Source organism: Oryzias melastigma, linkage group LG23 (genome assembly GCF_002922805.2).
Source record: "Oryzias melastigma strain HK-1 linkage group LG23, ASM292280v2, whole genome shotgun sequence".
Lineage (NCBI taxonomy): Eukaryota > Metazoa > Chordata > Actinopteri > Beloniformes > Adrianichthyidae > Oryzias > Oryzias melastigma.
Window position 1 is genome coordinate 4,905,211 of NC_050534.1, and position 13,901 is coordinate 4,919,111.

Below are 13,901 nucleotides of genomic sequence, written 5' to 3' on the forward strand. Positions count from 1 at the left end.
ATAGACAATTTGTCAATTTGATTGCTGTCATTTGTCTGCTTTGTTCCTATTTGTATTTCAGTTAAAAATATAAAGTAAATTCATGTTTCACTTAGAAAGCCAATTTTTATTTAAACAATGTTCCTACAAGTTAAATTTAAAGAACTTTTAATGTCAAAAATTAAGGCCAATTTCTTAGTCTCAGTCCCATTTTATTAATTTATTACCATTTTTTGACCAAAGCTGTAACTTATCTTGTTTGTGGTCTGTCATTGTGCTTTAGAGCCCTTCTGTCACTTTTCCCCTGCATATTATTGTCTAACTGGTTTCCTTTGTCTATTTACAGAGTAATTTGATCAAAATAATCTTAGTTTAACAAATGTATTTTTGGAGATGAAATGTGAAATGGAGACGTTTCAAGCACCACCATTTTTAAGGCTCAGATATCAACATTCGAGACTTTTTAAAGTATTCATTTCAAATTCCTAAATTTAATGCTTTTAAGAGTTTTTAAGACCCTACAGGAGCCCTGTTTAAAGGTAAAGATAAGTAAAATGTTACAAAAATTTACATAATTAACACAAATTTATAAAGAAAGTCTAACTCTTATAGGAAGTGGGGCTCTAAAGTGTCATTTTAACTGTTGTGTTTAGGGCCAAAAAGGCTCTTAAGGTTGATAAACTCATGTAAAGAAATGCTTCTTTTTTTTTCGTGCTTTATATTTAAATTATAATTGATAAAATAAGTGGCTTTTAGGTTTTAAAATGCTATTTTAAGTGATGACAGACATGTTTTTAATTAGACAAAATGCTGGAAACGGAATCTCAGAATCTAAAATAAAAATCATTTATTAATACAAACACATGAACAGCAACACTCCATGGGATCCACTGTGCAGAAACGTCCGAACTAAGAGTTCAACATCAGATTCATTAAAAAAATGAGCCAGAATCACAGGCAACGCTTCAAAACAAATAAAAGTTATTTACAGCATTTTGCGAGTAGTTTCATCCGAGGGGAAAACGTGGCATCCCTCTTTTTAAAAAGAAACAAAAAATAACATTTCTTCACATTTAGAGCTGTGGGTGAGAAAACAAGTTAAATATGACAGAACGTTAAGAATCACGGAGCAGACCACTAAGACAGAACTCTGGTCTGCAGCCTCGTGTGAAGGACACAAACATGGAGGAACCTGCAGGGAAACGCCACAGAGCACGGCCAGCGCCTTTCTTTGGATTCGCCGATGCTACAGGAAGGAGGGGGGCGTCTATCTGTACTGGTAGTTCATGCCGCCGTCGCCTCTGCCGTAGCCGGTGTTGTGGTACGGAGCGTGGTTGGGGCCGAAGCCCTGGTTTCCGCCCCCCTGTGAGCTGTAGGCGGACTGGCTGCTGAAACCTGAAACAAAGGCAGAAAAATGTAAATTAAACCAAATAAAAACTGTTGGTGAAGTAGAAAGAAACCCCGCCCCCTCACCGTCGTAGCTGTAGTCCTGGTTGCTCCCGGCCCCCCCCGTCACCTGGCTCGGGTAAGCCGTGCTGTAGGGGTAAACGCTCGCCGCCCCCTGGTTCTGGCCGAAGCTCTTCTTCCCCTGCCCGTACTGATTATACGAGCCCAAACCCGGCGGCCCGCTGGGTTGGTACGCCGCCGCTGGTCCGGCGCCACCTCCTGGAGGGCCAGGGAAGGGGGCTTTCCCACCTCTGGGAATGGGGGGCTTCTTCTTCTGCGGCTTGTTAGCAGGAGAGTAGCCTTGGTAGAAGGAAGCGTAGGAGTCCGGGGCGGATCCCTGTGCGGCGCCGAGCTGAGGTCCGCTTGGCAGGTTGCTCAGCGCCCCGGCGCCTCCGTTTGAACCCCCACCGCTGTAATCTGAGGGACAACAGAAAGAGACTCAGAAAAAGCAAATGTTAACCACAAACTATTCCTAAATTCTAAAAAACTACACACAGTAGAAGTAATGAATGTCACATTTATTAAAAAACAAAAAACACAAGGACAAATATAAAAACAACTAAAACAGTTTTCCCAGATCCATGCTGCACAGGAGCCTCATGCACAGTGATGCAGACACCACAGCAGCCGCTTCTGCATGAAAGCTGCACCTCTCCTCTGAAGCGGGGTGTACCAAAATGACAAAAAGGAGGAAAAATATCTAGGAAATAAAAAAGCAGGAGAGGAAAGCTGAGCTTGATCCAAAAGGTCCTCCATTATCGGTGAAGAAGACGCCCCCGAATCCACAGACACAGAGGCCGTCCTGGGGCGACATGCATGATGAAAGTGGAAAGAGCGTGCGGTCGCTGCCGTCCCGGGGCGCGGCGGTGAAGGAGTTCTGCTGGAACACTAATGAGTATTTTGTCCATGTTAATCCTCTCTACGGGACAGTTTTTCGCTTTCTAAGCCTGGGGGAGTCTATGTTGCAAACTCGTGGTAGCCATAGCAGTCTGAGACAAAGTCACCTAAAGAGTGAGACAGGGCAGAGAAGGAAAAAAAATTATCAATTAGATTTTAGCGGAAAAATGTTCTGCCTTAAAAAGATGGCAGCGACACGTCAGGTCAGATTTATCGGAACTTCTTCTTTTTTTTTTTTTTTAGATTTCTCTGCTCCTGTCACGCTCAGGTAGGCAAGTCCTCAGAACAAGCTGGCAGGAGGAGGGAAGGAGGTGCTCACAAGAGGAGGCTTGTCAACAATCACATTCAGTCCTGTGGCTTCAAGCAGAGAAATGTAAAATGGCTGCTTGTCGCAGCGAGCTGCAGCTTTACACGGCCTCCACAGAACAAAAACAAAAAGATCGCATTTCCTGGAGAGCGGCGTCCAACCGCAGACATCACAGCTAAACCAGGACGGATACTGATACTCACTGTAGCCAGAGTTGGAGCTGTTCCCGTAACCGTAAGATCCAAAGCCACCTGAGACAGGAACACATGCTCAGTACCGACATCCTGAAACAGCACCAGCATCAGCTGGGTCGAGTCGTCACCTGGCTGTCCGTAGCCGCCTCCATTGTTGAAGCCTCTGCCTCTTCCACGGCCGCGCCCTCCTCTTCCTCTGCCCCGGGGCACACCTGGATCCCCGCCCCCCATCATGGCGAACGGTGGAGGGTGCTACAGGGGAGAGGTTTGACACGCGACTTCAAATCAAACTCAAATCAAAGAAAAATGTAATGCAAAGCGTATCTCTGTTCACAGTTATGTTCTAAAATGAACCCCCAGAAGGTGAAATGTGTGAAGTCGTCTCTCATTCTGTTGCTCCAGTAAGGTCGACCGAGCGTTAGCCGTCCTATGGGAAATCCCATTAAATGTTAGCATCAAGCTAGCGGACTTTAGCTTTATGTGCTAAATCGATCTCTACTTTTATGGATTGATACAAAGGAAATTAAAGAAACATCCAACCACACAACAGCAGAAGAAAGTGGTTCATTCGGAACGGTTTCCAATCACCTCAAACACCACAATCTTTCTTAAACTAAACAATCTCGACTGTATTTAAGTCGTCGCCTTCATGAATGGAGGAACGACCTGGTAACGCTCTGCACTGAGACGTGCTCATGTCTCTCATTGTAAACTACATGAATTAGTTCAAATGTTGACTGCAGTCCTTACCATGGGCGGGCCCTTCTTCTTCTTAACGGCCTCAGGCGCTGAGCCTTCTGGGAAAAGGCGCTCCAGGGCAGCCAGGGCCGCGTAGGCTTTGGCCACCTTTTTGTTGGATCCGGTGCCCTGAAACTTCTGTTCGTCGATCTCCACCTCCATCACGAAGCGTTTGTCGTGGCTGCCGCCGGTCTCCGAGATGAGCTCGTACTTGAGGCCCCGCCTCTTCTCGTTCAGCTCCATGACGGGGTTCTTGCCATGTTTGGTCAGAATTGGTCCCTGCTGGCGAGCAGTCTGGTGGAAACAAACAAATGTTAGAAAGAAGCAGATGAGTAAAGCATGCTGCGTGAGCGGAGAGGTGGGATCGTTGTCTCCGCACCTCTGCGGGTTCGGGCTGCTCTGCGTTGGGGGCTGCAGGAGTTAAGGCGGGACTTATGACTGGTTTAACGTCTTCCACAGGGGCGGCAGCAGCCGGCTCCTCGGTTTTGATCGCCGGTTCAGGGGTCTTTACGTCCACTCCGGTGGGCAGACCCATGTCCTGCAGAACCTGAAATGATCAACAGCTTTAGGCTCAACCTCAAAACCAAATCCAGTAAAACCCAAGCTGACCGGACGCTCACCTTTACAGCCACGTGCAGCTTGGCGGTACGTTTGGATGGACCTGAGGCCTCATAGGACTTCCCGTCCACCTCTACAGCCATAGTGAAGACCGGAACATGAACCGGGCCGGTCTGGGATATCAGCTTGTACTGGAGACCCGATTTCAGCTGGTTCAGCCTCATGAGGGCGTTCATCGCCTGAGGGGGCTCGGCCTTCTCCTCAGCTGCTGAGAATCCAAAAGTTACACCAAAAATTCAGTCATCAACTATTTTCTTAAAAAAATCGAGTTATCATTTTTCTGACGATGGAGGACAAATATACAGAAAATTAATATCACAATTGCATTTATTATTTTTTAAATTCAAGAGGAAAAAAATGCTGTTTGAAAAAGAGCGTATTCGTGACAGATAATACATAAGCTTCTGCTCCATTCTGATCACCCACTTGCAGACAAACAGATCTGTGTTTTCCTCGTCTGAGCTGGAATCTGGATCAGAACTGTACGTCTGAATATCTCTCTCTGATATTGCTCTGTTTTAATTGCACCAGTGAGGAGCTGTAAGCCAACAGGTACATTTCTAATGAACTCCTGCAGAAACTATGTCCCAAAAAATGACAGTTTTTTTCTAAAAATGTCCTAATCATAATGAAAAGATCACTGGAAACACTTTTACAATCGATCAAAAGATGATCAGAGAGGGACTTTGCATCTGTAGACCAGCAGAGTAGAGGGACGGGAATCCTTACATTTCTTCTGCAGCTTTTTCTTCTTCTTGTTGGGACTCTTGTCATCTGTTCCCTCCTCTTCCTCGATGGGCCTTTTCATTGGTGTGGCATAAGTTGTGCTGGGTGGGATTTGCACTAAACATCACAAGAGAACAGAGAAACATATTTCAGATCTTGTACTACAATTCTCCTGGTCTCCATGGTGACGAGTAATAACTATGTTCTGGACATAGCACAGCGTTTACCTGTGTACCCAATAGGAGGCTCAGTTCGAGCCTTTTTGGGCATTTTAGAGGGAAGCGAGTCCATTCCAAGTACTTTGTGAAGCTGTCCGAAGGCAGACAGTCTTAAGGCATGCTGGGAATGGAGAGAGGGTCATGTCAGTGGAGCGTCTATGGATTCTGAGATGGTTTATAGTCACAGAACTCACCTGAGCACTGGCAGTGATGTCTTCTCTCTGCTGACTATTCAAATGACCCACGGCGTCTGTGGCCTCCTTCTCACACGGGTCAGAAATCCCAGGACCCTCTGTAGCGGTAAAAACAGGGGTGTCAAACTCAATCACACAGGGGGCCAAAATCCAAAACACACACTAGATCACGGGCCGAAAAGGATAAACATTTATTGATCACACTAAAAGTATTTAGCATTACCTGCAATAATGCTAGTGTGAATGCTGTAAGCTGAATTTAGCTGCTGAAAATGCTGAAGCTGATAACCAGCTAAAATATTAGCTAAATGCCAAATTAGCCTAAAAAACTAAATCAAGTTAGTAAAAACAGCTAACAGCTGAAATATTACCTTAACTCCAAAATAAGCTAAAAAATCTTAGTAAATGCCAAAATAGTCCAAAAAGCTAGCAGAATGCCCATTTTTAAAACTTTAAAACCCTAAGTTTTTAACATAATTATGAATGAATGAATGAATGAAATGGTTTATTTCAAGCAATCAGGTCATAATACATACATAACATATCACTTAATGAATCACAAGGAGATCACTTGAAAGGGAGTGGAAGGAAGCGAACTTATATAATGCCACCCCGACTCGACCATTTTCTCTACATGAATTATCAATATCCGGTTCAGGACTTAATATCAAATTTTAATAAAATCAGGCTATTAAGGATCATTAATATCATTGATATAATCAAATTTCAAAGCATCCACGACAAATCATTTATATTAATCTGTAAAGAAAATTAATACCATAGTGATTGTAAACTTTTCAGTAATCATTACTGCATATTTATTATGAATAATAAAAAGGCAGGAATATTATTTCAGAATAAATCAACTTTAAGATTAAACAACTTTCAATGATTTACTCTCTATAAAATATATTTTATCAAAATTCTGCAAGTTAGAAATAAGTGCAAGATAACATGAGGCCGTTAATAACAATAAAATAAAATGATCTGGAGGGCCGGATAGAATTACCCGGAGGGCCGGATCCGGCCCCCGGGCCTTGACTTTGACACGTGTGGAGCGGTTGCCATAGAAACAATGAGTCAAACCAATTACTGATTACTGACGTCTGGTTCCAACATGGCGGTGTCAATACCATAAAAAAATGGTGATGAATCGACTTAATATGGTTGGAGCCAGAAGTAAACAGTTTCTATGGATGATGTCACACTCACTCAGTCCAGTTCTCTATATACGATCAATGCTTTGAAACAAAAACAAGGGAAATGATTATGCTGAAAAAGCTCACCTGCTAACAGGATTCCTGAAGACAAACACTCTAAAACTCTCCGTAGAGCTTCTCCTGCTCCCATCGGCCGGTTTCCTGTGCCGATCGCTTTCTCACAGATCAGCTCCAGAGGCTGCACAGCAGCAAACAACAGTCCACATTAAAGTCTAAACTCCAGTTGCTAATACAGCGTTCTCTTGCTATATCACATTCAGCTTTTGCTGTTTTGTGGATTTTCTTCCGTGTTCTGCATCCATATTGGCTGCAGTCTATAATAATCTCCTCTATGTCTCTTGTATAGATTCACTTTACTCTCCAAATATCCATAAATCTTAGATCCTGATCCCAGTTTTTCAAATTCTATTACCCTGGACTTATTTTTCTATGAAGATTTATAGTTGTGGTGAGGAGTTACACTTAAAACATCTATAAATCTACTTCACAAATTGTATCTATCCTGGGTTATGTAACTGCAATAAATGAGAAAACACCCTTTTACAAAATCCACATTTCATCTCCACAAATGGAAGGTTAAAAATCAGACTTTTGGGGCTCCTAACTCACCCAGCCGCGCAGCGGAGCCCACGTGGAGACGCGAGCGCACAGGTCCCTCAGGATGCGGATGACGATGACGCAGGAGCGCAGCCCGTTGGCTCTAGCCTGGAAACAAAAGCAGGGAGGAAGGAGGGGTGGGGCGGGGGAGTGGTCAAACAGTTTCAGTTAAAAAAATCCGGAAGAAAACATAAATAGAAAGAAATTAAAGACTATATGGAACAAGCAAGAACAACATCCAACCAAAAACTAATGAAAATGAAGCCACACAGACTAGAACGGCTTAGTTTGATCATCGGAACACATCCAGACTGGTCTGATCCTCTCCTTATTTATGATCAGTCCCATTCGTGGCTAAATCACCAACCAGGAGAATCTACAGTGCTGTTACTGAGTGCCAAACATCTCTATGTAAAGGGGGCGGAGCATGCGCTGGGTTTAAAGACCAGGAGGAGAAGGAAACAACGGAAAAATCCGCTCTGGCGTGGTAACGTGGAGGATTTGTTAAGGTGTGGGTCAACACTGAAAGGTGTAAGTCAGCGGCAGAGTAAATTTAAAGTAGGTGCAATATTCCCTTTTGTTTTTTTGGGGTGGAGGGCACATGGTAACATGAACAGGCAAGAGCGTGAGAGAGGTGGAGGCCACACACTCTAGCTTTACGAAGCTGCAAAGATGGAGCGGTTACGGTGAGATGGCAGGACGCGGCTCATCCAAGATGGTTAGCGTTTAGCCGCCGGTGACTAAATGAGGTTCTTTGCAAATATGTGGCACAGAATAAACAACAAGTCATTCACAGCAACACTGAGAGTCCAGAAATATTGCACCCAGACACAGTGAATGAGACTGATTGGAGTTAAACAGCTACTGAGTTACAGGAGGAAAATCCAGGAATAAGAGCAACACTTTCCTTTCAAACAAAAGTTATGGTTATAAAAACCTGAGCAAAGCTAATGTGCAGCGGTGTGATGATAAATGCTCTCTATGAAACAACACCCAGCTCATTGTGTAATACTACTGAGAGTACACTCCAACAGAGGAAATAAAGAAAAGAACACAATAACAAACAGCATGAAACCAAAAACTCAAAGCTACTTCTGGTTTAGAGACAAATAAAGTCAAGATTCAAACCTGGAACCACTTAGCGTGGCGTAGAGATGCCAAGGCAGTTAGGCATTTCTGCCTGTCCAGAACATCCGGGGGATCGATGACTGAAAGCGTTTCTATTGGCAGGTGGAATAAGAAGACAAGGTACAGTTTGACCAAGGGGAGTTCTGTCAGCCGGCCAGGGGGAACACAGGCAGCCTTCTCAAACCACAGGCAGGAGGGGGAGGGGGAGGGGGCCCCTCCACTGGAGAACCAGCAAACAACCTCTCAACCTCCCAGTTTAAGCGGGTCCCCACCCGGCAGCTACTGCTCAAACCCATCGATGACGGGGTTTGGAGTGAGGTAACAAACGCACCTGAGGGGCAGACGCTTAAAGACCCACTCCAATGAAAACTGACATTTTAACATGTTGAATTTTTTATGGTTACATAAAATAAATGGAATTTTTAGTATTTCTTTTGTGAATCAGGATCGGACAAAAAAATGTGGTTTGAAAAAGATCCTATTTGTAACTCAAGCTCCCTGCTCTATTCTAATGCATCCACTTGCAGACAAATAGAAGTAGGGCTGGGTGTGGCCAATAATTTCCTGAATTAAATCAATTCCATTCTAATTTTTTTTTCAAATATTTTGAAGCGCTCAATTCAATTTTTAATTTACACATCAAGACACATCTGTTTAAAAATACATGAATAATCTATATATATGTTTTGAAGATTTTCATATTTATAGGATTCAGTTCACATATTGTAAAATGTATTAGTGAAATAATGAGATTGTTAATAGCACACAGAGCTACATGGATTCACAAAAGGAAAAGTCCTAACAATTGTTCTGCCTCTCCTGGAGGAGTTACATTTTGGCCACTAGGTGGAGCTAGTGCCATAGCATTACACCTTATTCCAGAAGAAGGAGAAAGTATGAGCAAACAATGGTTACCTTAAAAAATATTTCCTTTAAAGAGTTTTAGTCCGAAATTAATGTTCAGTTTGACCGAGCATTAGCATTAGCCGCCCATTGGGAAATTCCATTAAACGTTAGCATCAAGCTAGCGGACTTTAGCATTATAGATCAATCTCTACTTTTATGGATTGGTTATTGATCTATTAAGCTTTGATTGATTGCATCAACCCAGCCCTACCATGAACGTTTTTGTTTTCCTCATCTGAGCTGGAATCTGGTTTAAAACTGTACAGCTAGCTCTGATATACCTCACCATTTTTGTTGCACCACTAATGTTAGCTTGAGGTTGTGACAGGAAGTAGGGGGCGTCACAAACTTCCTGTCCCGCCCACGACTCTGAGGCAAATTTCTGATGAACTACTGTCGCTTTGCAGAAAGTATACCCCCCCCCAAAAAAAACTACATTTAGGCTAAAAAACGGCATCATCATAATTAAAAGAATGCTTTGAAAATAGATTAAGATGATCGCAGTGGGGCTTTAAATAATTAACGATAAAGTTTAAAGTGGTGGCAACATGAAAACAACAACGTTAAAAAAGGAGGTTGTCTCTCCATGGTTGCTTCAGCTCAAGTCGCTGCTTTAGCTTCTGCGTTAGAGAGGTCCACTTTTCTGCTGTGGGGTTAACTGGAGGTGGAGCCCCTCCCCCTTGGCCCTGAACTGGGTACACTGCACTTTGCCCCTTCCGAGACAGAGAGCGGCCAGTTGGTCAAAGGTCCAGCATCCCTAAAAATTGACAAACTAGAAGGCTTGACAGAGAGAATCAGAATTGGAACCACAGGCAGATAAAATATCAGATGCACAAAAGGTGGGTATCAAAAACGAGTCCACACTGCAGCAAAACTGATGGCTTCAAGAGGAAAAAGCAGGCCCCAAAGGGGGCGTCAAGAGTGAGCGCAGGGATACGGATAAGGCCAAGGCCCAGCCCCGCTTACAGCACTCAATAGAGCCGAGAACACTTAGATTTAGATACTCAATGACGCATTGGGGGGTTCTAGCCTGCTTGTGAAGGCAGTGCAACCCCTGATTTATGCAAAAACCATTAGACCTGCAGGCCGATTGAAAAGCTTCTCGTCGTTATCTGTAACCCTGGGCTTCTCCCTCTAAATCTGTGTTCACACCCAGCACAATTCAGGGGCATCCGGTATCGCTGTTAAGTCAATGAAAAGATGCGCTGACGGGACAAATCCAGACTTTCTTCAGAAATGACAAAATGACGCATCTTGATTTGGTGAATTCTGGATAAGACGCCTCATTCGAGGGACTGGACGCAGGAACGGGGTTGGAGGAAAAGGAACTGCTTGTTTTTTGTAGTTAACCCTGCTTCAGTAATTACTGCTCACCTGGATCAGGTGTGTTCAGTCAATCAGAAACTGGGCTCACTCAATCCAGCTAATCGGGAATTACTAAGGCAGGGTTAATTGTGGAGTAGGGATGCCATGATTAGTCGACTAATCAACGATTAGTTGTAACTTTATATTTTATGGAGTCAGAGTGTAGGAAAGTGAAACGTTATAATGGCATTATGCTAGCTTTATTGGCATTTATTAAGGTTTTTAGGGCTACTTAGGAGTTTAGTTAATATTTCAGTTACATGCTAGCTATTTTGGCTAATTTAGGCTTTATAATTTTTTTTAGGCTAATTTAGAGTTTAGCTAATATTTCAGCTGAATGCTAGCTATCTTGGCTAATTTAGGCTTTATAATTTTTTTTAGGCTAATTTAGAGTTTAGCTAATATTTCAGCTGAATGCTAGCCAGGTCAAACAACCAAAGACAGCTTCATGGCATGGCTTGCTTCTCATTTTTGCTGCAATGTACTAGCATCTTCAGCGACCAAATTCAGCTTATAGCACTATTGCAGGTAATCCTATATATCTAGTTTTTAGTTAGTTTTAAAGCAAATAATGGTTAAGAGATGTGTGCTTTACATCCAGTTTGTGCATAACCAGATTAGTCGACTGATCTGAAAAAATAATAAGTCGACTATTAAAATAGTGGCAGCACTACTGTAAAACAAGCAGGGCGATCCTTCAATGAGGGAGGAGGGACATTCGGGTATAACAGTAAAATGAAAGTGAACCTCCTAATGAAATGTATGAACATTATTGAGAGTTTTTGAGTTATTTCAGTGGAGAACAACTAAAATCCTCCAGATCCAGAGCAGGACGTTTGCAGTTTTGGTTGTGAATGGTGATAGCATATACTAAGCTATAGTTTATACATTCTTACTGACCTTTAACAAAATTATCTGAGCAAACTTGTAGATTAGCAAAACCACAGGCCTCACAGGTATTGACCATTGTTGCACCTCCAATTTAAAAAAATGTGATCAGTCCACAATATATTGAAGTGTTGCTACCGGTTGTGAAAGTTCGCTTGCCGGACAGGAAGTTCTGTGACATACATATATATAAAAAGTTCCTCTAATCTTATTCTTGTTTTTATTTTTCCGTCTTCAAACTGGGTCACAGAGAGATGGAAGTACAGCTGAAATCGTCCATCATTCAGATGCAGATCCTGCAGTAGATGGTGAAGCTCACCGCACTAAGAATCTCTGAATGAGCTCATAAACTCAGACCTTCAGTGACAGAGCTAAAGCTTTTGATGATAGCTCCTCCCACACGCAGGTCTACAAACAAACTTCGACTAGCGAATTTGCTGTGAGTCAAAACAGAAGTGGTGGACGCAAACGAATTGGGTTTGGTGTGAACGCAGCATAAAGACCGTCGGAGACCTTCGCCCCGCGGTCGGTGAAACAACCAAAGACAGCTTCATGGCATGGTTTGCTTCTCATTTTTGCTGCAATGCAAACTGTTAATCATCAGTGATAAAACATGCAAACACAGTGGTCTCTTTTTTGCATTTAGTTAAATTCTCAGTAAGCCTTCATTTCATTGGTGACCTAATCTTTAAAAACCATGTCTTCAGCATTCTGTTGTCTACCTGCCCTATACTGTATATTGGGCCATCAAAAATGTACAATTACATTACATGGAACTATGAGAGTGTCAGCAGAGCTAAAATATCAGCATTCTTCGTCCTCTAGCTCCATTGAAGGCCCAATAAACAATATCTGTCTAGCCTTGATGCCTGCCTGGCCTTCTGGCTGCAGGAAAAGAGGAGATCGTAAATGAATCAAATGAAGAGCTGTTCCTCTGTGGGGGGCTTACCTCCAGCAGCTGTCTTCTCCATCTCTTCACGGACCAATGGGGACGTCAGGTGAATGGTGAGGGTGAGCGGGGGCTCCTTTTGGTTTTGGATGATAATGCTGGCCTCGTGGATGTCCTGGATTACTACGTATTTCTCCTCAGTTATTAGCTGAGACGGAAGATTACAGAAAGTTATTTAGCTGAAATCAGGACAAACTGCAATAACAGCTCATGTGTTATGTTCACATCTAGATGTGATGGAGGCAGCTGTTTCTGATAAACAGTCAGGAAGTCTGGAACATCTCAAAAGCCGCCCCTAGAGTAGTCTTGATGCACCAACACTGAACAACGATTACATTTTTCAAAGCTGTAGATTTAGCTAATATCTTGAATAAGTTGATTCCTAAAAGGTTCAGGACAAACTTTCTCCACATCAACATTCACTTTAAAGGACTTTCAGGTTTTAGGTCCCATCACAGCACTGAGGCGGAGCCATCAAAATGACAAAAACATCCATGTGAACACAAACACAGTGCTGTTGAATGAGAGTCCAGCTTTGGATACAGAGTAGAACTTTAACAGTCACATTAAAATAAATAAATTTTAAAAAAGCATTCAAAATCAAAGCTTTTCAGCTTAAAGCCTTAGTCACATCGTATGGGGTTGACCTATACAGATGCCATTGGTTTTTGGGTTATCTAGCCCCATAGAGGAATAGATGGAGGATAGACTGTATATGACAACTGGACTGAATGACTCCAAACAGGAAGTACTCAGCAAAATCCAAAAATAAAGCCAAAATCCCATAAACTTCTATAGAGAAATAAATAGCTATAACTCAGTCATCACATTTGTCAGAATATGCATTCTCGATCTACTGCTTTTCTTAAAACCATCTTCTCGATAATCCTACACATTTTAATGATATTCTTTCTATAGTTCAAGTCATAAACTGACCAATCACATGCCTCAATCAAAGCATGTGGTCTCATATCCAATGTTTGGTTGACAGATTTCAAGTAGCTTGTTTTTAGTGGAAGGGGCGAGGATTTCCAACAAGCTCTCTCCTGATTGGCGAGAGTGGTTGCCATGGAAATGTTGACTTAGACATACTCGGACCAATTACTGCTTACTAATGATGACTGGTTCCAACATGGCAGCGTTCGTATTGTAATTAACAGGTGACTAAATTGGTTTTATTTCAATGGAACCAGAAGTTTGCCATTTCCTACGGATGACATCACACTCACTTGGTCCAGCTTTCTTATACTGTCAAGCCATACACATGTAAAAAGGTTGACCTGTAGGTGCTGCATCTTTAGGTGATAATGGTGTACGTGCCCTTTACGTAGCACTCTAGTCATTACTGAGGTACAAGTGCATCTCCTTAGAGACAGCACACGAATGCTGCACACATGGGGTGTGCAGGGGAAATGCAAATGCTTGTGGGATCCTCACACAAACAATGCTCAGTGTCCAATTTCCTTTGGACACTCCCTTTCTTTTTTTCATTTTGAGATATCGCAACTGCTTACGTGATCAGCTGATTCAT

The 13,901-nt window shown here is 42.7% G+C and overlaps 1 protein-coding gene across 4 annotated transcripts in view; it reads right to left on the minus strand.

The window, feature by feature from the left end:
- Positions 1 to 801: 801 nt before the first annotated feature.
- The window catches only part of ilf3b (interleukin enhancer binding factor 3b), a 16,529-nt gene continuing 3,429 nt past the window's right edge, over positions 802 to 13,901 (minus strand). The window contains exons 5-18 of one of the 4 annotated variants that reach the window (XM_024286035.1): positions 12,371 to 12,518; positions 8,263 to 8,354; positions 7,147 to 7,242; positions 6,604 to 6,715; positions 5,318 to 5,415; positions 5,133 to 5,244; positions 4,909 to 5,022; positions 4,182 to 4,384; positions 3,941 to 4,108; positions 3,574 to 3,855; positions 2,952 to 3,075; positions 2,833 to 2,880; positions 1,453 to 1,842; positions 802 to 1,374 (exon numbers count right to left, since the gene is read on the minus strand). In XM_024286035.1, coding sequence (XP_024141803.1) covers positions 1,247 to 1,374; positions 1,453 to 1,842; positions 2,833 to 2,880; positions 2,952 to 3,075; positions 3,574 to 3,855; positions 3,941 to 4,108; positions 4,182 to 4,384; positions 4,909 to 5,022; positions 5,133 to 5,244; positions 5,318 to 5,415; positions 6,604 to 6,715; positions 7,147 to 7,242; positions 8,263 to 8,354; positions 12,371 to 12,518 — 2,115 coding nt within the window. In that variant the 3' untranslated portion in view covers positions 802 to 1,246. Of the gene's footprint in view, positions 1,375 to 1,452; positions 1,843 to 1,928; positions 2,430 to 2,832; positions 2,881 to 2,951; positions 3,076 to 3,573; positions 3,856 to 3,940; positions 4,109 to 4,181; positions 4,388 to 4,908; positions 5,023 to 5,132; positions 5,245 to 5,317; positions 5,416 to 6,603; positions 6,716 to 7,146; positions 7,243 to 8,262; positions 8,355 to 12,370; positions 12,519 to 13,901 lie in introns of those variants that run through there. The other 3 variants (XM_024286029.1, XM_024286050.1, XM_024286043.1) reach the window with 3 other exon arrangements.